Source organism: Bradysia coprophila, unplaced genomic scaffold (genome assembly GCF_014529535.1).
Source record: "Bradysia coprophila strain Holo2 unplaced genomic scaffold, BU_Bcop_v1 contig_350, whole genome shotgun sequence".
Taxonomy (NCBI): Eukaryota; Metazoa; Arthropoda; class Insecta; order Diptera; family Sciaridae; genus Bradysia; species Bradysia coprophila.
The window spans coordinates 1,075,426-1,101,146 of record NW_023503608.1 but is presented as its reverse complement, the minus strand read 5'-3'; the positions used below and the strand labels follow the sequence as shown (position 1 = coordinate 1,101,146).

Genomic DNA, 25,721 nt, shown 5'->3' with positions numbered 1-25,721 from the left:
AAATCTAATTAAACAAATTTAGGTCAATTCAACATCTTAAATCATCTGTACCCACGCTCCAAAACTCAGGAACACACATCATTGTAACACATGCCGACCATATGTTTCCAATATATATAATTCTATCCATCCTAATCGACAATGCTGAATTTTATTCATTTCAATTTTCTTAATACTTTTTCTGATTTAATCGGAAACGAATGTTTCATCTGAAGGACTTTAACGACCATATCCAAATCCGTTGAATCTGATTACATCAAAAGATATTTTCTTATCGAATTATCGTGCACTACAAACGAAACAAAGAAAATGGAAAAAAGAAATAAATAATTCTGACTACACACAAAAGCGTTTTATTCTCCTAAATTTTTGATACATTTTTGTTTTATTTCGGTACGAAAATTTAATCTACAAAAAGAGAGAAAAAAAACTCCGGCTGAATTCTCGGTTGAAACATTAAACGCATTTACATAAATCATATTTATTATTATCTACAAATCAATAAATACTCTACGCCGTCGTCGAGATTATGGCATTGAATATTGACAGAGTAATTTAATGTGTTTCGTCATTGGAGGAAAAATATTATAAAATCGATTAATGGTTGAGGTAAAATCTGAAGGGGTGAAAAAATCACGAAAAATAGTCGAGATAATGAAAGTAACGAAAAGGCAGAGCACAGTAGGGCTGAAATAGTACATTTCGTACCTAGGACTAAAAGTCTTTTTTAGCGTGTGAGTAATTTCCAGACACAGCCGAAGGCGAGGTCTGGAATCGAATACGCTAAAAAAGGCTTTTAGTCCGTGGTACGAATAGTATTTTTCATATTGGATTTTTCATATCTCAATTTTAGTTTTCATTTCCATACTAAATCGCAAAATAGAAAAACTGACACATCGTGACAAAGGAGAAAAAAGCTCTCTCTGACGTATAAATTTATACGACTAATGGGGTGGATCGGACGGAGAAAAAGTACGACGAAGTCGCACCTTTCGGGTCCTAGGCAAGGTAAATATAGTGAGGAGGTAATGCCATATATAACCGAATCAGATGTGCGGTGGCACGAAAATTCGATACAAACGCCATCTCATCCATTCGTTGAAAGCAAAAAATGGAATAGAAAGTCGGGCCATCTGTTGTGTGATAGCGAAAATATTTTTGTGAAATACAAGTAAATCGTAGTCAACCATTTTAAAAAAAAGATGTCATCGAACTTATGTGCTAGGCCGCGCGTCTGAATGGCATTACCTCCTCACTATATTTACCTTGGTCCTAGGTATGAAAAACTGTATTTTGTGCAGTTTGCGAACATGGGATTTCTAAATGGAAAATCGCTTTTAGGGCCACAAGGAAACTTTTATTTCTGGATCAAAATCTTTTTTGGTTGATCTGTTCGAGAAAAGTGATAAAAACGTCGCGACGCCACAGACAAAATAATAATTATTTGTTATCGAATAACCGATAGCTCACAATTAACTTAACATTGCAATTCGAAAATATGGTAGTTGGTAGCTAATTACCAAACGTAATTTTCGGCTGAGATGTTTACTGTTCGAGAGCTGCGCACCGACTGACTAAATTATTCTGTCTGCTTGCCTATTTAAAGCTTGAATTTTTGGTAGCTGACTACCATGCTGATAGAGAGGGGTTAGAGATGTTTACTGTTTGAGAGCTGCACAACAACTGATGAAATTATTAAGGCTGCTTGCCTATCTATAATTCGATAATTTGGTAGTTGAATACCAAATTAGTAGTCCCCTAAGAAACTGATAGAAAGTTGGTGCAGATGTTTACTGTTCAACAGCTGGATATCGACTGATGAAACTATTCTCCCTGCTTGCCTATTTATAATTGACGTATTTGGTATTAGTAGCAAGTAGCTCCAGCAAAAAATTGAGAAAAAGAAAAAAGATCTCACTAGGCTCTAGCCGGTTCATTCTTGTTTTTTATATCGCTCCTTCAGTCTTCATTTTTGGGACGATTCGATACTTCAAGCATACAAAAAAAACTACAACACTTATAGGCTTACCGAAGATCTTTTTTTTTGCATAGAATGGTGATGCAACACCTTTTTTCCATTGAGAAATCCCATGATCACGAACTTTGCAAAATAAAGTTGTTCAGCCCCACCTCATGAAAGGTCTCTTTATAAAAACCAAAATTTCCAATCAATAATTTTTCACCTTGGTGTCCTAGCAAAATGGTTCTGTTATGTAGGGAACATGGAATTTTCCTACACAATCCCATTAAACTTATTGTCATATTTTTTCTACTAAGTATGTGAATACTTCTTTTGTCGGTATATTAGCATTTGTTGTTTGACGACAACTGGTACGCTTAAATGGGATTTTTGGTCTACAAACGGAGACTTTTAGAGATATGAACTGTTGATGGTGACAATTTATTCAAAATTTACACAAAGTCTTTGTGTTTAAACTTTTAGACAAACAAGTCGAACAAGCGAATTATCTGTTAAAGAGCTGAGATAAAATCTTATCAACGAATTTTGCTTCATTTTTTATTTATGACGTGCTGCTGTATTTAGATAAACAACATTAAAGTTTCATCAGCCAACATTTATTGAACTTTATAAAAAATAATCGTGAAATCGTTTCTAGCAATATTCAATAATTAACGAAAATATTTATCTGGTTTGGTCACAAGGAAGCACGCTCATTTTAAAATGGAATTCAATTCATAAAAATTCATAGAAAAGTCAAATACGAATATTCGCGAAATACTGAATTTTATTTCACAAGCAGTTCCCATCTTTTCCCACGTGATGAAATGAGATCCCCCTCATCGACCGGATTTTTTTTAAAATCCCAAATATTGAAATCTTCTTAAAGTGAAAATAATAATCTGAAATTTTTCTTCTCAAATTCTGCTGACAACCATATAGCCTTTTTCGTCTGGTGTAGATTGCTCGGTATTTAATGATGTAATTAAAGGTATTATTATACACAAAGTCTAATACTATGAAGCGGATCAGATTCTATTCATTTAAAAAAGTTAACAAACCATTTTAAGGATGTCAATTAACAAAGTGTGCCTTAATGATTAATTATGCCGCAACAGCGCCAAATTCAAAACCGTTTCTTATATCAAACAATTTAATTAAGCCAAGCAAGTACAGCGAGTAGATGTTTTGTTCTATGTATAGTATATAGTATTCTATAAGTATTATAAATTGAGCTAGATGTTTAATGAAGACTGGCAAAATAAAAATGAAGTTGGCCCATAAAAATATTGTTGAGAAACAACTGAAATATAAACTCGAAACCATGTCTTAAATTACATTTATAAATGATCCTCATGTTTAATTAATTACATTTCTTTAGATTGTCGTTAATAGAGTAGCTGAAAATTAGCGTAACATAATTCCATTTTATGATTAATAAAAAAATCTTTCCATTAATTTTATTTCTTTTTGCACGCTTTATGTATAATACCATATTACGATGTATAATATTTGGAACTATCACTGTGCTTCATTGGTTGTGACTTTAGTCAGAATCTAATTATTTGTTTACGAATAAATTCATAACTAGTCTCTTTGCCTTAACCACATCTACAATTTTTGTATTTATTGACAATATATTATCACATTATAAACGTAACATCTGTTGCTTTATTTTTATATATTCGGCTGATATAAAGTGGAACTATCAGCACTCAATGGCGTAATGGTTAACCCGTCTGCTTACCACTACAAAATTGAGTTACTAGATCGAGGTTTTGAAACTCAACCGCAGACAGGTTTTAACCGATTGTCAAAGCAACGAAAAGCTGGTTGAATCGGTTCAAGACAATTTAAGTCGAGCTTGCAGCTATTGGAAGCCAAAAGTATTGTCAGGAGAACCGGTACAGATAGCTCTGCTACAGTATATATTTTTGTGTTATGATTGCGTTTCAAAGTGTAGAACCATTAGCAGCGAAACTAGTATAGTAATGATCCAAACCTTTCGTGGGTCGTTAATATAGAGTAATGTATTATCATCAGAACCGTTTTACGTAGGAAACATTAACCGAATCACAGCACTGCTACTAGCACGAACATAGAAAATATTTGGAGGCTGATGAAATCACAGTAGGTACTGCGTTTCTGTTATACAGATAGATGACTTACATACAATACAAACAATCCTAAACGGTATCACTAAAGCCAAATTTGGCACTTGTCAATTCAGTGTTCATGCTAGTAGCAGTGCTTTGACCGAATGCATTTATTTAGAAAAGAGCCTGATAGCAGAATGTAAGCTCAAAACGAACGATCTAGTCTTTTAACCACAATCCAAAGTCTTGTACCGGTGGACCGTCTATTGTTAAAATCTTATTTCGGATTAGCTCATATCGACCATTTATTGATCGATTTTATTAGTGAATTTAGTGAATTCGACGCTTTTCCTAGCTTCCAAAAGATTTTTTTTTTCGATAGATGCAAGGGATTATTTTTACATTCATTCGCCACCCATTCGCTTTATTTGACTTTTCGTAAACTAATAACCTTTTCTCATTTCATCATTGAATCTTGAATCCACCGAATGATGCGTCAATAAAAGTTGATTAACGGTGTTCGAAATTTGATCAAATGATGTTGAACGTTTTATCATAGCAATATAACTAAATATGAAACCATATTGTGAAAAGCGAAACAGCACAACAATAGTGGCATAATGTTTGATACCTACGAAACGCTTATCAAACGAGTTTACACCTATATCTCCGTATTGTGTGTGTGAGTGTGTGTTTGTATGCACATATCACCTATATAATACTATATAACAATCGCGGTTGTGTTTAGGTAAATCAAATAAAAGACGTGCGCTTTCTTGTGAGCTTTTATGTATGGATATGAAACAACGAAGAAATGTGCTGTATACATAAAAATCTAATATCTCAGGAGTGTGGCAAGGTAATTAGTTTTATCACATACGCGCAGTGTTCGGATGTCAAAATTACTTACTAGAAGAATAATAGATCAAGTCCGAGTAACTGTAAATCCGAACACTGACAGCTGCACCGTCATCCATAGAGAACCCTAACCTCAACTCGGTGAAAAAATTGAAATTATTGAGATGCCGTGTAATTTTATTTTTTCCGGATCTACAAAAACGTTTAATTTAATCGATTTCCAATCAAAACCATGAAAACCGTGAGGTTAGGGTTCTCTGTGGATGATTTTTGACATTTCGAATAACCTTGGACTTGATCTATTCAAAAATTACACTTCAGGTCCCTCTTGTTGTCTCGTGATAAAATAGAGTACACACTTGCCACTATCAGTTTCGGCAAGCCTCGACTTCTTCGTGACACGTGTGTAATATATTTTTCAATAGGACCAATAGATTTGTTCCAAGGTCATATGAAATGTCAAATTTCATCCACAGAACCATAACCTCAATAATATTTCTGTGTAAATCGCGTAGGCGACGTTGATCGATTTGTATGAAATATCACGTAAGCGACGTTGCTGTGGATGAAATTGTCGTTGTTCGGGTTGTCAAAGTTCGTGTTTACAGTTACTTGGAACAAACCTATATCGGCTGAGCGATAAGACTTTGGAAAATGTTTGTTTTTGTATGTGATATATACCGCCATATTAACCTATATTTACCTATAAATAAACAATTTACTGATAAATAAGCTAGTATATAGCTCAAAATAACTCTCTATACCGTTATATAGTTCAATATAGCTTTATATATTTGTATATAGATATCCATATTTGGGATACTTGAAACATCCTACACACATTACCAATCACTTCAATCTGATCAGTAACTTTGCAAGTATAATTTCACAGATTTATATAGTTTTTACAAAAATCCAAAATTCCTTTACAATCACGTCTTACGCCGGTAAAATGCCTGTTATCAAAACAGTCAAAAAAGTGTATTTCTATGATTTTCGTGTTTATCGATTTCAGCTGTTTTAACAATACATATTACAATGGCAAAACAGCTGAAATCGATGAAACACGTATAGAATAAAAATGCACTTTTTTGGGACAGTCAAAAAAGTTAGAAAATTTAAGAAAAAAGTTAAATTTTTGCAGGCAATAAAGATGAATTATCTCAACCAATTTCTGAAGATTTGTTTAAATACATGAAATTCTATCAAAGAGAATATTATAAAAAAAAAATACGTGTATGAAGTTTGCAGCCAGAGCGAATTGAGGGCCGTAATTTACAGGAGTCGTGATATTTTATTCACGATTGTGAATGGGAAATTATATTCGAGGGATTACCAATAAATTTCTCCTTTTACAAATATTTTAAATCCATTTACCACTATAGAGTCGAAACTGGTACCAATTTACCGAAAATATTGGTAAACTGAGTTATTTTTAACGATTAACCAAAAGCTAATACAATTGCTGAAAGTTTCTTATATGCAGAATGAGCACCAGCTGAATATCACCAGCTGGTGTACAAACAAAAACACTTTGTATGGTATACAATTCAAAGACAACCTACACACAGTGCATTTCTACGTTAACGTCATCTACGCGCACATAACACGTATGAAGGAAGTAAACACATTGTTAAGAATATGTTTTGATTGTTTATCACAATAAGTGTGTGTTAGTAGATCCAGCTGGTGATACGAGGGGCACCCTATAAGTTTCGGGAATCGGGTATTTCCGACGCATAAAAGTATTTAATTTGAACAAATTCGTAAATTTCAACATTTTTTAAGGTAAATAGCCAACTCTGTTCGAAAAAAGGGTGTACTCAGACATTAGGGCTTATCATTAAAAATTGAACTAAAATTTCACGACTTTGGCAAGTTTAGACCAGGGTTTCTGTTGTTTGGGTCACAGTATCGATGTAATACCATCATAGTTCGATAAAAGAATCCTAAAAATATGTATCTAAGAAATCCTAACAGATTTCATCAGAAATTTCCGGAAAAATCGAAAGAATTAGATTCACATGCAATTTCACTGCGAGAGCGGCCCTGCAAAATGGATCAGTTTATTTCTAAAATTTGAGATGCAACATGGACTGTTTCCTAGTGAAACAATAGCTTATGTTTCAGTTATGAAAGTCCATCCCTTTCCAGGCAGAACGTTTTTCCGCTTCTGAGGTATTGAGGCCGAGAAATTTAAATCACGAAAAAGCCTGATACTGAAGTCTCACTTTGAGATCACATTTTGCGTGCCTTAAGGCCTATATCGTGGCTGTTTCTTGGTTTATTTGCTTTGAGTAAAAGTGAGGAATTTATAATCGAAAAAAATACAGTAAAAATATAAGTTCTCGGAAAGTCTTTAGCGAAATTGTTCTAGGACTACACAATTTGCCAAGGGACACTGACTAAAATCAAACTGGTTTTATCTGCGTATATCAAATTATTTCACATGATTTATGACTTTTCTGATAGCTGAGAGTCCAATGCAAAAGCAAAGTACTTTCAGTTATCAAAACCTGTTTTTGAGGCAGATCTGTGGAGCTCTGAATCCGTCTGCATTTGGTGTTTTCAATTTATCGCATTACTACGAAGAGTCAACATTTGAAGGCCGCGTATATGAGTTATTACCATTTAGATGGACCATACTTTACATGAGAACATAAAAATACTTTAATAAAAAAAATTATTTAAGAAAAAAGAAAAAGAGGAAACTATTGTTAGAAAAATGGTTAAAAAATGTACTGAAAGAATTTACATGGAAGAAAGCCGAATCATCTGCCACTTGTGACGCAAATTACTTTTTGTAAAACTTTCTGTCACAAATTTTTTGAGTCAATTATTTGTAGATACAAAAAATCAGACAATGATGGTGACTATGTGAGAGATATCGATTACAGTAACGATGACGATCACAAAAATGCAAATGCTGGCAAGGACTTGGAGCACAATCAGAACAAGGCATAGAGAAAGAAAGTGAGAATAAGTGTCCTATGTGTGAAAAATCATTTGAAACTAAACGCAGCTTAAAGCGTCATTTCATGTCAAACATGCAAAAGTAAGATATTACTGTCCATTTACAGCACACGACTGCGATATAAGCTACACGCGCTCGACTGGACTGAGATATCACATTGCCTCTACGTATAATGATATCATGAACTTTCCCCGAAGAAGTATTGCGCGTTGGTGCAAAGCCGAAAATTGTGCTGAAAAATTTGCCCGTGGCTAGACCGTCGACAATTCCTACGACAATTTGCATCAAAATCTCATCGGCCCTTTGTTTGAGCTTCCCGACTCTGCCAAAACAGTTGTCTCACAATTTTTATACAATCTGTCCTAAACTCTCATTTACTCGTGTGCACCAGTGAAAGTTGAAACAAATGATACGTTTTATGAAACAGTGGTAAGATCGGAGTTGGATGCGAAAGATAAATCAAACAATAAAGCAGTTGTTAACGCTAAGCCAAGTAGCAAGTCTCAGAAAGCAGCTGTTAACGCTAAGCCAAGTACCAAGTCGAAGAAATCAGCTGTTAACGCTAAGCCAAGTACAGCGTCGAAAAAAGCAGCTGAAGACGTTAAGCCAAATACCTTGTCGAAGAAAGCAGTTGTTAACGCTAAGCGTTACCGGGTCGAATAAAGCAGCTGAAGATGTTAAGCCAAATACCGGGTCGCAGAAACAGCTGCCACACCTCAGCGATATGGGATTAAGCCATTCTCAAACCGCCGAACAATTGTCTGACGGTACGGACCCAAGTCGATGCAAAACAATACAAAGCTAACTTCCAATAATGTTGATTCAGTCATCGCCAGCGAATCTACCAACTTAAAACGCAAAGCTACCGATCCATTAGCGGACCAGTCAACAGTTGCTAAAAAGAGAAGTCCGACCCCACCACTAAACACCAGCAAATTGAATACTTATCCATGCAAAGAATGCCCAAACAGTTTTCCTACGCGAACGGAACAACTAACTCATATGATATTGCACCATCCTGACTCAAATATAGCGAATATTTATTTGCCAAGAATGCGATAAAAAATGCAAAACGCCGACAGAAAAAAAAACACATGAAGCAATGTGCTCAGCAACCGTAACTAATTGTGTACAGTGCAACTTTCACTTCGACACCATGGATGTATGCATAATGTACATGGAGCAATGCAATAACGCTAAATAATTTTAAAGCAGACATTATCTGCCAGAATTTTGAGATCATCATTGAACCGTAATCATAATTTTGAAGCAGACAATATCTGCCATAATTTTGAGATCATCATTGAACCCTAATCATAATTTTCAAGCAGACATTATCTGTCATAATTTTGAGATCATCATTGAACCCTAAACATCATTTAGACATCATTCGCACCGAATGCATCGAATGTAGAATGCAGTTTTTGTTGGTTTCTTTGTTGCATTTTTTTCGTTCAAATATTAAAATTATTTTCAACATCTAAATCATCTTAAATTTAACAATAAAATATAACAAAATATTTGTTCTTCGTTTGTATCTCAACTTTTGTACAACAGCTAAAATATTATACTTATCCATGCAAAGAATGCCCAAACAGTTTTCCTACGCGAACGGAAAATTTCCCCATTAATTACAATTAATAAAAAAAAATATATACTGAGTGACGCGCCATGTCTGCGTGTATGTTCCGTCCATTCCGGAAAAAAAATTTCGCAAGCCCAAAAAAAAACGAAGCGTTCACCGGAACGCCAACTTAGCGTATTCGTCTGTTTCAATTGGCGATCTCTCCAGTCTAGCCATGTTTTGTTATTTGAATGGCCCGCCGTTGCTGAAAAGGGCTGGCCATTTGACAATTTTGAATAATTTATTTCGAAATTGGTTTCATCATGGGTGGCCGGCCGTTTCAATGAAAATGGCCGGCCGTTCAATCAGTGAGCTGCTTTTGCATGGATATGACAACATTTTGGGCTAGAATCATTTAATTTATTGGTAATACGGCAGCACTGCCACAATTACCACATACCAGCAGAACGATTTTTCGTCCAAACACATTTCTACTTCCTTTCGGTGAAGTTGTTGCTTTGCGATAAAAAATTTTCGGCTTTCTGTCATTAATCATTTCGGACAATTCGGTGTTGTTATACCGGCAAAATCATAAACGTTTGTGTATTCAACATATTTCGATTTATCATATCGGACAATTCGGTGATGTATTCGCTGTAAAACCTTCAAAATCATAAACGTGATCAGTGACCATTAATCATTTCGGACAATTCTTTATTAATAATGCTAATGTCGCAACAGTCATTCTTTTGGTACCTCGCAGTGTTACCATTAGCAACACCAATGTATTACAAAATAGTTCCAGAGACATAAAAATATTTTCATAAAACTAAATCATTGTCCCTTTAATCGAACCGATGCCTTCATTGATGTCCGATGTTCGAATTGTGATGATTTGCAGGCACGAAACAAAAGTGTTATCGACCACCAAGCAAAGATTTCCGATCGGAGCATGGTATCGGAATATGATGGAAACAACTGAAGATTAGCAGTTCTGTACTGTTCTGTGACCACCATCACATTCGGAGGTCGAAACAGCGTCTTTTGCTTCAGGTTTTTTCACTAAACATGAACCATGGGAAAGGGAAAAGCGAAAAGCTTTGTTTGTTCTCAAAGTTTTTTTCTTTTGTTTAGCTTTTTTATAGGCATTTCAGCTGGGAGGTAATTTTAGGGATTCCAAACGTCCTGGATAAGGACGCAACGGTTGATCTACACAGGATCTTCAACCAACAATAAACACCAAAGCAATTTCGTTTTAATGTCTCAGTTGTTGCCCTAATTAAAATGTGAAAAGGAGATTTTGATTATTTACTCGTAGTTGTCCTCGTCCCTGAGCGTTATTTATGTATGCTCAGCCCGTTGCCAAGTTGTAACGTAAAAAAAACAATTGGATTTGTTTCAGTTTCACTATACGCATGGTATCGGGGAATATGGCACACGGTGCAGAAAGAATGCACTTTTAAACTACGTAAAAGGTGAACTCGCAAACGCAAGTTTATTGCTGCAAATGCTTTTTAGCCATGTCATGGACTTAAAGACACCTTTTACAAAATTTTGGTATCGAAAATTTGTGTGCCAGTTCACCATTTACGTTGTTGAAAAATGCGTTGTTTCAGCACCGTGTGCCAAATTACCCCCACGCCATCGACGAGGACGATTGCTGATGGTAATTTCGTTAATGAAAAGTATAGGAGTAATAATGTAGGAGTTATGGCGTAATATTACAAAATCATTTTTTGGAGTGTTTTCATTGTAGCTGTTTGTATAAAAAAATTGAACTAGTGTGATCTCGCTTTGCTCTGGCCGTAAACCACACTTTTTTGAAACCGTGTTTGTATTGATGATTCACGATTTCTTTTTAGCTTTTACAGCAAACTTACGATTGTTTGAAAATGAGACACAGTTCGTTTTGTTTATTCTGACAATTTGTTTTGAATAAAAGCAAAAAGAATGCGCAAATTGTAAGAAAACAAGTCGGGTGCACAACTACAGATTCTCGTATTTCAATAACTTTAAGAATTCTTAACTTGACAGTTCTTATAGGATTTTATACACACTGTGTGACAAATATTTGGAGTTTTGAACGCATGAGAATCGAAGCCATGTTCTATCATATTTTTGGAACAATCGCAAAAATTGAATGAGAAATTCTAGTCCTAGTTTCTTAAAAAACAACAGATTTTCATATAAATGTCAAACATTTATTACAAACTTTCACAAGTTAACCGCTACTTCATGTCATCAGTTGCATTCCTGCGCAGGTACGCAATTGCAACTGCAATCTAATTTCGGATCACCAACATGTGGAATTCCAGAAGATACAAATATAGGTCTGGCTGCAAGCGTGGCAATAACTGCACTGCTTAGTTCATCAAATGCTTTACAAGAGCAGGTGCAAATGAGTTCTTTGCCATGACCGAATTGTTTGACTGGTAATGTTGGCACTTGCGATTCTCGGCATTCATCCTCAGTAATTGGTGCATCAACTGGAGCGTCAACTGGAGCATCTACTGGAGCATCAACTGGAGCGTCAACTGGTGCATCAACTGGTGCATCAACTGGTGCATCAACTGGTGCATCAACTGGAGCATCTACTGGTGCATCTGGAGCATCTACTGGAGCATCAACTGGTGCATCAACTGGTGCATCAACTGGAGCATCTACTGGTGCATCTGGAGCATCTACTGGAGCATCAACTGGTGCATCAACTGGTGCATCAACTGGAGCGTCAACTGGTGTATCTACTGGAGCATCGACTGGTGCATCGACTGGAGCATCAACTGGTGTATCTACTGGAGCATCAACTGGAGCATCAACTGGTGTATCAACTGGTGCATCTACTGGAGCATCTACTGGAGCATCAACTGGAGCATCTACTGGTGCATCTACTGGTGCATCTGGAGCATCTACTGGAGCATCTACTGGAGCATCAACTGGTGTATCTACTGGAGCATCAACTGGAGCATCAACTGGTGTATCTACTGGAGCATCAACTGGAGCATCTACTGGTGTATCTGGAGCATCTACTGGAGCATCTACTGGTGCATCTACTGGCGCATCTACTGGTGTATCAACTGGAGCATCAACTGGAGCATCTACTGGAGCATCAACTGGTGCATCAACTGGTGCATCAACTGGAGCATCAACTGGTGCATCAACTGGAGCATCAACTGGTGCATCAACTGGTGTATCAACTGGAGCATCTACTGGAGCATCTACTGGAGCATCTACTGGAGTATCTACTGGTGCATCTACTGGCGCATCAACTGGTGTATGAACTGGAGCATCAACTGGAGCATCTACTGGAGCATCTGGACCATCACATGGTGCATCAACTGGAGCATCAACTGGTGTATCTACTGGTGTATCTACTGGTGTATCTACTGGTGTATCTACTGGTGTATCTACTGGTGTATCTACTGGTGTATCTACTGGTGCATCAATTGGTAAATCTATTGGAAGATCTATTGGAGGAACTGGTCCATCTACTGGTGCATCAACTGGAGCATCAACTGGTGCATCAACTGGAGTATCCACTGGAGCATCAACTGGAGCATCAACTGGAACGTCAACTGGAGCATCAACTGGAGCATCAACTGGAGCATCAACTGGTGCATCAACTGGAGCATCAACTGGAGCATCAACTGGAGCATCTACTGGTGCATCAACTGGAGTATCTACTGGAGCATCAACTGGTGCATCAACTGGAGTATCTACTGGTGTATCAACTGGAGCATCAACTGGAGCGTCAACTGGTGCATCAACTGGAGCATCAACTGGAGAATCTACGGGAGCGTCAACTGGAGCATCAACTGGAGCATCTACTGGTGCATCTGGAGCATCTACTGGTGCATCTGGAGCATCTACTGGTGCATCAACTGGAGTATCTACTGGAGTATCAACTGGAGCATCAACTGGAGCGTCAACTGGTGCATCAACTGGAGCATCAACTGGAGCATCTACGGGAGCGTCAACTGGAGCATCAACTGGAGCATCAACTGGAGCATCAACTGGAGCATCTACTGGTGCATCTGGAGCATCTACTGGTGCATCTGGAGCATCTACTGGAGCATCTACTGGTGCGTCAACTGGAGTATCTACTGGAGTATCTACTGGAGCATCAACTGGTGCATCAACTGGAGCGTCGACTGGACCATCACATGGTGTTTCGTTGGAGTCTCCACTTTCATTTGATCCGGAATTATGTGGTTTGTGTGGTCGTTCTCCACTTTCATTTGATCCGGAATTATGTGGTCGTTCTCCACTTTCATTTGATCCGGAATTATGTGGTCGTTCTCCACTTTCATTTGATCCGGAATTATGTGGTTTGTGTGGTCGTTCTCCATGTTCATTTGATCCGGAATGATGAGGTCTGTGTGGTCGTTCTCCACTTTCGCGTGATTCAGAGTTATTAAGATCAATTGGAAGATCAATTGGTAGATCTATTGGTAGATCAATTGGAGATATTGGTGCATCGACTGGAGCATCAACTGGAGTATCTACTGGAGTATCTACTGGAGCATCTACTGGAGCATCAACTGGAGCGTCAACTGGTGTATCAACTGGTGCATCAACTGGAGCATCAACTGGAGCATCTACGGGAGCGTCAACTGGTCCATCTACTGGTGCATCAACTGGAGTATCTACTGGAGCATCAACTGGTGCATCAACTGGAGCATCAACTGGAGCATCTACGGGAGCGTCAATTGGTGCGTCAACTGGTGTATCAACTGGAGCATCAACTGGAGCATCAACTGGAGCATCAACTGGAGCATCGACTGGTGCGTCAACTGGAGCATCAACTGGAGCATCAACTGGAGCATCAACTGGAGCATCTACTGGCGCATCTACTGGTGTATCTACTGGCGCATCAACTGGAGCATCGACTGGTGCGTCAACTGGTGTATCAACTGGAGCATCTACTGGAGCATCTACTGGAGCATCAACTGGAGCATCTACTGGTGCATCTGGACCATCACATGGTGCATCAACTGGAGCATCTACTGGTCCATTAACTGGAGCATCAACTGGAGCATCAACTGGAGCATCAACTGGTGCATCAACTGGAGCATCAACTGGTGCATCAACTGGAGTATCTACTGGAGTATCAACTGGAGCATCAACTGGAGCATCTACGGGAGCGTCAACTGGTGTATCTGGAGCATCTACTGGCGCATCTACTGGTGTATCAACTGGAGCATCTACTGGCGCATCTACTGGCGCATCTACTGGTGTATCAACTGGAGCATCTACTGGCGCATCTACTGGTGTATCTACTGGCGCATCTACTGGTGTATCAACTGGAGCATCTACTGGCGCATCTGGACCATCACATGGTGCATCAACTGGAGCATCTACTGGTCCATTAACTGGTGCATCTACTGGAGCATCAACTGGAGCATCAACTGGTGTATCTACTGGTGCATCAATTGGTAAATCTATTGGAAGATCTATTGGAGGAACTGGTCCATCTACTGGTGCATCAACTGGAGCATCAACTGGAGCATCAACTGGAGCATCAACTGGAGTATCTACTGGAGCATCAACTGGAGCATCAACTGGAGCGTCAACTGGTGCATCAACTGGAGCATCTACTGGTACATCAACTGGAGCATCAACTGGTGTATCTACTGGAGTATCAACTGGAGCATCAACTGGAGCGTCAACTGGAGCATCAACTGGAGCATCTACTGGTGCATCTGGAGCATCTACTGGTGCATCTGGAGCATCAACTGGTGCATCTACTGGAGTATCTACTGGAGCATCTACTGGTACATCAACTGGAGCGTCAACTGGTGCATCAACTGGTGTATCAACTGGAGCATCAACTGGAGCATCAACTGGTGCATCAACTGGAGCATCAACTGGTGCATCAACTGGAGTATCTACTGGAGTATCAACTGGAGCATCAACTGGAGCATCTACGGGAGCGTCAACTGGTGTATCTGGAGCATCTACTGGCGCATCTACTGGTGTATCAACTGGAGCATCTACTGGCGCATCTACTGGCGCATCTACTGGCGCATCTACTGGCGCATCTACTGGTGTATCAACTGGAGCATCTACTGGCGCATCTACTGGTGTATCTACTGGCGCATCTACTGGTGTATCAACTGGAGCATCTACTGGAGCATCTACTGGAGCATCTACTGGAGCATCTACTGGAGCATCTACTGGAGCATCTACTGGAGCATCAACTGGAGCATCAACTGGAGCATCTACTGGTGCATCTGGACCATCACATGGTGCATCAACTGGAGCATCTACTGGTCCATTAACTGGTGCGTCAACTGGAGCATCAACTGGTGTATCTACTGGTCCATTAACTGGAACATCAACTGGTGCATCTACTGGTGCATCAACTGGTGCATCAACTGGAGCATCAACTGGAGCATCAACTGGTGTATCTACTGGTGCATCAATTGGTAAATCTATTGGAAGATCTATTGGAGGAACTGGTCCATCTACTGGTGCATCAACTGGTGCATCAACTGGTGCATCAACTGGAGTATCTACTGGAGCATCAACTGGAGCATCAACTGGAGCATCAACTGGAGCGTCAACTGGTGCATCAACTGGAGCATCAACTGGAGTATCTACTGGACCATCAACTGGAGCATCAACTGGTGTATCTACTGGAGTATCTACTGGAGTATCAACTGGAGCATCTACTGGAGCATCAACTGGAGCATCTACTGGTGCATCTGGAGCATCTACTGGTGCATCTGGAGCATCAACTGGTGCATCAACTGGAGCATCAACTGGAGCGTCAACTGGTGCATCTACTGGAGCATCGACTGGTGCATCGACTGGAGCATCAACTGGTGTATCTACTGGAGCATCTACTGGAGCATCTACTGGAGCATCTACTGGAGCATCAACTGGAGCATCAACTGGAGCATCAACTGGAGCATCTACTGGTGCATCTGGACCATCACATGGCGCATCAACTGGAGCATCTACTGGAGCATCAACTGGTGCATCAACTGGTGCATCAACTGGAGCATCAACTGGTGTATCTACTGGTGCATCAATTGGTAAATCTATTGGAAGATCTATTGGAGGAACTGGTCCATCTACTGGTGCATCAACTGGAGCATCAACTGGTGCATCAACTGGAGCATCAACTGGAGCATCAACTGGAGCGTCAACTGGTGCATCAACTGGAGCATCAACTGGAGTATCTACTGGAGCATCGACTGGAGCATCAACAGGAGCATCAACTGGAGCATCAACTGGAGCATCAACTGGTGCATCAACTGAAGCATCAACTGGTGCATCAACTGGTGCATCAACTGGAGTATCTACTGGAGCATCTACTGGCGCATCTACTGGCGCATCTACTGGTGTATCAACTGGAGTATCTACTGGAGTATCAACTGGAGCATCAACTGGAGCATCTACTGGTGTATCTGGAGCATCTACTGGAGCATCTACTGGTGCATCTACTGGTGTATCAACTGGAGCATCAACTGGAGCATCTACTGGTGTATCAACTGGAGCATCAACTGGAGCATCTACTGGATCATCACATGGTGTTTCGTTGGAGTCTCCACTTTCATTTGATCCGGAATTATGTGGTTTGTGCGGTCGTTCTTCACTTTCATTTGATCCGGAATTATGTGGTTTGTGTGGTCGTTCTCCACTTTCCTTTGATCCGGAATTATGTGGTCGTTCTCCACTTTCATTTGATTCGGAATTATGTGGTTTGTGCGGTCGTTCTCCATGTTCATTTGATCCGGAATGATGAGGTCTGTGTGGTCGTTCTCCACTTTCGCGTGATTCAGAGTTATTAAGATCAATTGGAAGGTCAATTGGTAGATCTATTGGTAGATCAATTGGAGGGATTGATGCATCGACTGGAGCATCAACTGGAGCATCAACTGGAGCATCAACTGGAGCATCTACTGGAGTATCTACTGGAGCATCTACTGGTACATCAACTGGAGCGTCAACTGGTGCATCAACTGGTGTATCAACTGGAGCATCAACTGGAGCATCAACTGGTGCATCAACTGGAGCATCAACTGGTGCATCAACTGGAGTATCTACTGGAGCATCAACTGGTGCATCAACTGGAGTATCTACTGGAGTATCAACTGGAGCATCAACTGGAGCATCAACTGGAGCATCAACTGGAGCATCTACGGGAGCGTCAACTGGAGCATCAACTGGAGCATCTACTGGTGCATCTACTGGTGCATCTGGAGCATCTACTGGAGCATCTACTGGAGCATCAACTGGTGTATCAACTGGTGTATCAACTGGTGCATCTGTACCATCACATGGTGCATCTACTGGAGCATCTACTGTAGCATCAACTGGTGCATCAACTGGAGCATCAACTGGAGCATCAACTGGAGCGTCAACTGGAGCGTCAACTGGTGTATCTACTGGAGCATCGACTGGTGCATCGACTGGAGCATCAACTGGTGTATCTACTGGAGCATCTACTGGAGCATCTACTGGAGCATCAACTGGAGCATCAATTGGATCATCAACTGGAGCATCAACTGGAACGTCAACTGGTGCATCAACTGGAGCATCAACTGGAGTATCTACTGGAGCATCAACTGGTGCATCAACTGGAGTATCTACTGGAGTATCAACTGGAGCATCAACTGGAGCATCTACTGGTGTATCTGGAGCATCTACTGGTGCATCTACTGGCGCATCTACTGGTGTATCAACTGGAGCATCAACTGGAGCATCAACTGGAGCATCTACTGGTGTATCAACTGGAGCATCAACTGGAGCATCAACTGGAGCATCTACTGGTGTATCAACTGGAGCATCAACTGGAGCATCAACTGGAGCATCTACTGGTGTATCAACTGGTGCATCAACTGGTGCATCAACTGGAGCGTCGACTGGACCATCACATGGTGTTTCGTTGGAGTCTCCACTTTCATTTGATCCGGAATTATGTGGTTTGTGTGGTCGTTCTTCACTTTCATTTGATCTGGAATTATGTGGTTTGTGTGGTCGTTCTCCACTTTCATTTGATCCGGAATTATGTGGTCGTTCTCCACTTTCATTTGATTCGGAATTATGTGGTTTGTGTGGTCGTTTTCCATGTTCATTTGATCCGGAATGATGAGGTCTGTGTGGTCGTTCTCCACTTTCGCGTGATTCAGAGTTATTAAGATCAATTGGAAGGTCAATTGGTAGATCTATTGGTAGATCAATTGGAGGGATTGGTGCATCGACTGGAGCATCAACTGGAGCATCAACTGGAGCATCAACTGGAGCATCTACTGGAGTATCTACTGGAGCATCTACTGGTACATCAACTGGAGCGTCAACTGGTGCATCAACTGGTGTATCAACTGGAGCATCAACTGGTGCATCAACTGGAGCATCAACTGGAGCATCAACTGGTGCATCAACTGGAGTATCTACTGGAGCATCAACTGGTGCATCAACTGGAGTATCTACTGGAGTATCAACTGGAGCATCAACTGGAGCATCAACTGGAGCATCTACGGGAGCGTCAACTGGAGCATCAACTGGAGCATCTACTGGTGCATCTACTGGTGCATCTGGAGCATCTACTGGAGCATCTACTGGAGCATCAACTGGTGTATCAACTGGTGTATCAACTGGTGCATCTGGACCATCACATGGTGCATCTACTGGAGCATCTACTGGAGCATCAACTGGTGCATCAACTGGAGCATCAACTGGAGCATCAACTGGAGCGTCAACTGGAGCGTCAACTGATGTATCTACTGGAGCATCGACTGGTGCATCGACTGGAGCATCAACTGGTGTATCTACTGGAGCATCTACTGGAGCATCTACTGGAGCATCAACTGGAGCATCAATTGGATCATCAACTGGAGCAACAACTGGAGCGTCAACTGGTGCATCAACTGGAGCATCAACTGGAGTATCTACTGGAGCATCAACTGGTGCATCAACTGGAGTATCTACTGGAGTATCAACTGGAGCATCAACTGGAGCATCTACTGGTGTATCTGGAGCATCTACTGGAGCATCTACTGGTGCATCTACTGGCGCATCTACTGGTGTATCAACTGGAGCATCAACTGGAGCATCAACTGGAGCATCTACTGGTGTATCAACTGGAGCATCAACTGGAGCATCAACTGGAGCATCTACTGGTGTATCAACTGGAGCATCAACTGGAGCATCAACTGGAGCATCTACTGGTGTATCAACTGGTGCATCAACTGGTGCATCAACTGGTGCATCAACTGGAGCGTCGACTGGACCATCACATGGTGTTTCGTTGGAGTCTCCACTTTCATTTGATCCGGAATTATGTGGTTTGTGTGGTCGTTCTTCACTTTCATTTGATCTGGAATTATGTGGTTTGTGTGGTCGTTCTCCACTTTCATTTGATCCGGAATTATGTGGTCGTTCTCCACTTTCATTTGATTCGGAATTATGTGGTTTGTGTGGTCGTTTTCCATGTTCATTTGATCCGGAATGATGAGGTCTGTGTGGTCGTTCTCCACTTTCGCGTGATTCAGAGTTATTAAGATCAATTGGAAGGTCAATTGGTAGATCTATTGGTAGATCAATTGGAGGGATTGGTGCATCGACTGGAGCATCAACTGGAGCATCAACTGGAGCATCAACTGGTGTATCAACTGGAGCATCAACTGGAGCATCAACTGGTGCATCAACTGGAGCATCAACTGGAGCATCAACTGGTGCATCAACTGGAGTATCTACTGGAGCATCAACTGGTGCATCAACTGGAGTATCTACTGGAGTATCAACTGGAGCATCAACTGGAGCATCAACTGGAGCATCTACGGGAGCGTCAACTGGAGCATCAACTGGAGCATCTACTGGTGCATCTACTGGTGCATCTGGAGCATCTACTGGAGCATCAACTGGTGTATCAACTGGTGTATCAACTGGTGCATCTGGACCATCACATGGTGCATCTACTGGAGCATCTACTGGAGCATCAACTGGTGCATCAACTGGAGCATCAACTGGAGCATCAACTGGAGCGTCAACTGGAGCGTCAACTGGTGTATCTACTGGAGCATCGACTGGTGCATCGACTGGAGCATCAACTGGTGTATCTACTGGAGCATCTACTGGAGCATCTACTGGAGCATCAATTGGATCATCAACTGGAGCATCAACTGGAGCGTCAACTGGTGCATCAACTGGAGCATCAACTGGAGTATCTACTGGAGCATCAACTGGTGCATCAACTGGAGTATCTACTGGAGTATCAACTGGAGCATCAACTGGAGCATCTACTGGTGTATCTGGAGCATCTACTGGAGCATCTACTGGTGCATCTACTGGCGCATCTACTGGTGTATCAACTGGAGCATCAACTGGAGCATCAACTGGAGCATCTACTGGTGTATCAACTGGAGCATCAACTGGAGCATCAACTGGAGCATCTACTGGTGTATCAACTGGAGCATCAACTGGAGCATCAACTGGAGCATCTACTGGTGTATCAACTGGTGCATCAACTGGTGCATCAACTGGAGCGTCGACTGGACCATCACATGGTGTTTCGTTGGAGTCTCCACTTTCATTTGATCCGGAATTATGTGGTTTGTGTGGTCGTTCTTCACTTTCATTTGATCTGGAATTATGTGGTTTGTGTGGTCGTTCTCCACTTTCATTTGATCCGGAATTATGTGGTCGTTCTCCACTTTCATTTGATTCGGAATTATGTGGTTTGTGTGGTCGTTTTCCATGTTCATTTGATCCGGAATGATGAGGTCTGTGTGGTCGTTCTCCACTTTCGCGTGATTCAGAGTTATTAAGATCAATTGGAAGGTCAATTGGTAGATCTATTGGTAGATCTATTGGTAGATCAATTGGAGGGATTGGTGCATCGACTGGAGCATCAACTGGAGCATCAACTGGAGCATCAACTGGAGCATCTACTGGAGTATCTACTGGAGCATCTACTGGTACATCAACTGGAGCGTCAACTGGTGCATCAACTGGTGTATCAACTGGAGCATCAACTGGAGCATCAACTGGTGCATCAACTGGAGCATCAACTGGAGCATCAACTGGTGCATCAACTGGAGTATCTACTGGAGCATCAACTGGTGCATCAACTGGAGTATCTACTGGAGTATCAACTGGAGCATCAACTGGAGCATCTACGGGAGCGTCAACTGGAGCATCAACTGGAGCATCTACTGGTGCATCTACTGGTGCATCTGGAGCATCTACTGGAGCATCAACTGGTGTATCAACTGGTGCATCTGGACCATCACATGGTGCATCTACTGGAGCATCTACTGGAGCATCAACTGGTGCATCAACTGGAGCATCAACTGGAGCATCAACTGGAGCATCAACTGGAGCGTCAACTGGAGCGTCAACTGGTGTATCTACTGGAGCATCGACTGGTGCATCGACTGGTGCATCGACTGGAGCATCAACTAGTGTATCTACTGGAGCATCTACTGGAGCATCTACTGGAGCATCAACTGGAGCATCAATTGGATCATCAACTGGTGTATCTACTGGAGCATCGACTGGTGCATCGACTGGTGCATCGACTGGAGCATCAACTGGAGCATCAACTGGATCATCAACTGGTGTATCAACTGGAGCATCGATAGGTGCATCGACTGGTGCATCGACTGGAGCATCAACTGGTGCATCAACTGGAGCATCTACTGGAGCATCGACTGGAGCATCAACTGGAGCAACTACTGGAGCATCGACTGGTGAATCCACTGGTACATCAACTGGAGCATCTGGAGCATCGACTGGAGCATCAACTGGAGCATCGACTGGACCATCTACTGGTACATCAACTGGAGCATCGACTGGACTATCACATGGTGTTTCGTTGGAGTTTCCACTTTCATTTGATCCGGAATTATGTGGTTTGTGTGGTCGTTCTTCACTTTCATTTGATCCGGAATTATGTGGTTTGTGTGGTCGTTCTCCACTTTCATTTGATCCGGAATTATGAGGTTTGTGTGGTCGATCTCCACTTTCATTTGACCCGGAATGATGAGGTTTGTGCGGTCGTTCTCCACTTTCATTTGAGCCGGAGTGATGAGGTTTGTGAGGTCGTTCTCCACTTTCGCGTGATTCAGAGTTACCAAGATCAATTGGAAGATCAATTGGTAGGTTTATTGGTAGATCTATTGGAGGAACTGGTGCATCAACTGGAGCATCAACTGGAGCATCTACTGGTGCATCTACTGGTGCATCAACTGGAGCATCTACTGGAGCATCGACTGGAGCATCAACTGGAGCATCTACTGGAGCATCGACTGGTGAATCCACTGGTACATCAACTGGAGCATCTGGAGCATCGACTGGAGCATCGACTGGGGCATCAACTGGAGCATCAACTGGTGCATCTACTGGTGCATCGACTGGAGCATCGACTGGAGCATCAACTGGTGTATCTACTGGAGCATCTACTGGAGCATCTACTGGAGCATCTACTGGAGCATCAACTGGAGCATCAACTGGTGTATCGCATGGAGCATCAACTGGTGTATCTACTGGAGTATCTACTGGTGCATCAACTGGAGGTTCCACGGGAGCATCTACTGGAGCATCGACTGGAGCATCTACTGGAGCATCAACAGGAGCATCGACTGGCGTATCTACTGGAGCATCAACTGGAGCATCGACTGGTGCATCAACTGGGGCATCGACTGGAGCATCGACTGGAACATCAACTGGCTTATCTATTATAGCGTAGAGGTGAATTTTTTTTAAATAAAAATAAAGGTAATTTGTATGTAATCCAAATTGTTGTATTTCAGTCTTTTTTACCGTGGTCATGATGTCCGTGGTGACCGTGATGGCCGTGATGACCATGATGTGGTTTGGGATGAACTACATGTCCATCTTCAAGTTGACACAACGGAATTTCCTCACTTGTGCTGGTCTCGCTGTCGTGATGGTGATTCTTGTGATGACGATGATCATGGTTGCGTTTGTCATCAGAGCCTTTTGCAGATTCGTTTGATTCAGCAACGGAGTCGTCGCTTGGTTTACGTCTTCTGGAATTGTCCGAACTTGTTTTTGGATTTATTTTTGATTTTGGTGCGTTTCGAATTGGTGCTACGGTATTTTTGACAAGACCGTTGACTGCGCCTAAAAGTTTGCCTATAGAACCGACTTTAGGTTCGGATGATCGAGAGGCGGAGTTTTGTCTTCCTCTGGATTTTGAACCAAATATGTTTTTCGGCTTAGCCTTAGAGTTGGCTTTGGTAGTTTTAAACGGATTTCTAGCTACTGCATCTTTAATAGAACCCACATTTGGCTCGTGTGATCCTGAACCGGAACGAGAATTTGAGTGTTTGCTTCCTCTGGATTTTGAATTTCCTTTTTTGGATTTTTCTGGTGTATCCTTTGGTGGTTTAGTCGCCTTCAAATTAGTATATAATTCATCAAAATCGGTAGAGTCGTAAGACTCGTTCGATTTTTCAGCTAGTGATTTCTTAAGATCTCGCCCTTTTGAAATTTCATCCACCTTTCGGTTTGGGGCTGCAAACAAACCCTAAAATTGAAATTAAACTTTAGCAGTCACAAGCTTTACCAATAAAATATCTGACTTTCTCACTTGGGTGAAGACTATCACAAGAGCACAAAATAGTAACTTCATGTTTGTAACAATCAATTGATTGATACAGGTTGTTTTTCAGCAGCACCTTTTATACTAATTTTTTAACACGTCAATCGGATCAGCAAACATCGATATGTTTAATTAGTCTGCAGGTAGTTTTTAATGTTATTTATTTTTGTTTTAATTTTAAATTTTATTGATCCACATATATTAAAGAACCTTTTTTCGATTTTCAGACTAAATTGGTGAAATGAGCTTACGTTATAGTCTTTTATTTGTTTTTTGAACAGAAGAAAAATTTGCATTTGAAGTCACGATAATTTTCGATATGGAGAAGAGATCAGCACTTTTTTTTCATCGATCAAAACAGTAATCAATTCAATTTTCTGAATATTTTTGATTTATAGTACATCACTTTGCAATGGCAACAAAAGTTCAAGAAACTTAGAAAGAATACTATTGACCATTGTTGAATTAACTTGTACAAATTGTGTAACTTGTTGGATATTAAAAAAACAATTGCATTGGCTATTTCTTGATAGATTTCCACAGTGTTCAATCAACGTGGAATCTAAATGTTTTTGTGTTTGTTTTGTTATCGGGTAGACCTTAATTGCAAAAATAGCGTAACGTAAAAATCGCTACCTGTATCTTGAATATTTCAAAATTTACAAAACGGACATGGCTCCAATTCATTTTTCTTAATAACTTTCATTTATCTTAAAATACTCACAAAGAACAGTAATTAACCAAATTCCTTGCTAATTAGGCTCAAGTGCATCTGTGAATGATGTGGTCTACGCTTACTATTGTGCCGGGAAGCCCAACAACACTTCCATTGAGAAAAACTCTATATTTTATTATGCGGCCCATTTAACGTATGTCCAATTTTATTCTCAACTTTCGTCAATTGAAATCCGTTTCAATTCCACTGACATCTGCATGTCATCGTTGACGGAGTGTTGAGCAAATACAAATATTTAGGCCTGGTCATCGATAAAGATCTATCATTCCGTGATCACGTCGAGATATGTTCCGGTTGATAAGAGAACGTACTTCGCATACGTCCAAAGCAAACTTACCTATATGATACCAATTTAAGGAGAATGCCCAAAGTATAAGCTTGCTGATACTTGCAATAAGTGAGTCAAAACCGATGCATTAAAGCACCTGGACAGATATATGCATACATCTTCACATCTTACTTGTACAGCACTGGTCTTCTTCCTGTGACACTTCTTGCTATATCGGAAACAATAACATTTGTACGCAAGCTAATCTGCAATCTCACGAAAAGCAATTTCAACTTCATTACGAACGGCGAAGTTTACAACCGCACTACTAGACGAAATTGAGAGTTCATGTCTACAATCATAATTCCGCCAAATCAACGGCTCTTAATTCGACAAAGGCAGCTTTTGCCACAGCAATTTCTGAATACAACGATATTGACAGTGCGACAAGACATTTAAACAGCTACAGGACTTTCAAGTTCAAGCTGAAACTGAAATTTCTGCATAACAGTGACGTTTTCCATGTTGTATCTCCTTACTGTTTTATAAATTAAATAGAGTGAACTAAATCGAGTGAAGCTTGCTAGTCATTTTTATGTAATTTGTTTGTAATTTATATTTTGACGACGTCATCATGACTGTGATTTATCTTAATAGTTTTATTTTTGCCCCAGCCATTTATTAATTTAA

General features: G+C 40.8%; 2 protein-coding genes across 26 annotated transcripts in view; one reads left to right on the top strand and one right to left on the bottom strand.

The window, feature by feature from the left end:
• Positions 1-25,721, top strand: part of LOC119079969 (potassium voltage-gated channel subfamily H member 8) — a 98,501-nt gene that overhangs the window by 17,455 nt on the left and 55,325 nt on the right. The gene's annotated exons all lie outside the window — the stretch shown is intronic.
• On the bottom strand, positions 11,632-24,113 carry LOC119079967 (nascent polypeptide-associated complex subunit alpha, muscle-specific form-like). Of its 25 annotated transcripts, none has more exons than XM_037188081.1 (23): positions 24,016-24,113; positions 23,223-23,952; positions 23,066-23,134; positions 22,910-22,933; positions 21,692-22,003; positions 21,314-21,625; positions 20,768-20,950; positions 20,570-20,698; positions 19,490-19,684; positions 19,304-19,420; positions 19,076-19,231; positions 18,602-18,829; positions 17,771-18,505; positions 17,252-17,644; positions 16,985-17,155; positions 16,541-16,759; positions 16,187-16,378; positions 15,932-16,048; positions 14,324-14,386; positions 13,607-13,951; positions 12,953-13,132; positions 12,524-12,634; positions 11,632-12,337 (listed from the first exon to the last, which is right to left on the bottom strand). In XM_037188081.1, the coding sequence occupies exons 1-23, from the start codon at positions 24,055-24,057 to the stop codon at positions 11,694-11,696; spliced, it is 5,667 nt and encodes a 1,888-aa protein (XP_037043976.1). In that variant the 5' UTR covers positions 24,058-24,113; the 3' UTR covers positions 11,632-11,693. The 25 variants fall into 25 exon arrangements, with proteins under 25 accessions (XP_037043976.1, XP_037043978.1, XP_037043981.1 ...); XM_037188083.1 differs by having other exon boundaries at positions 16,211-16,378; XM_037188086.1 differs by having other exon boundaries at positions 16,187-16,282.

Coding starts and splice junctions, on each gene's coding strand:
- LOC119079967 (XM_037188081.1), bottom strand. CDS start 24,057: ATGAAGTTACTATTTTGTGCTCTTGTGATAGTCTTCACCCAA. Junction 22,934..23,065: donor TGCACCAGTCGATGCTCCAG/TTGATGCTCCAG, acceptor TAGATACACCAG/TTGATGCTCCATGCGATACA. Junction 19,421..19,489: donor TCCAGTTGATGCTCCAGTTG/ATACACCAGTAG, acceptor ATACACCAGTAG/ATGCTCCAGTTGATGCTCCA.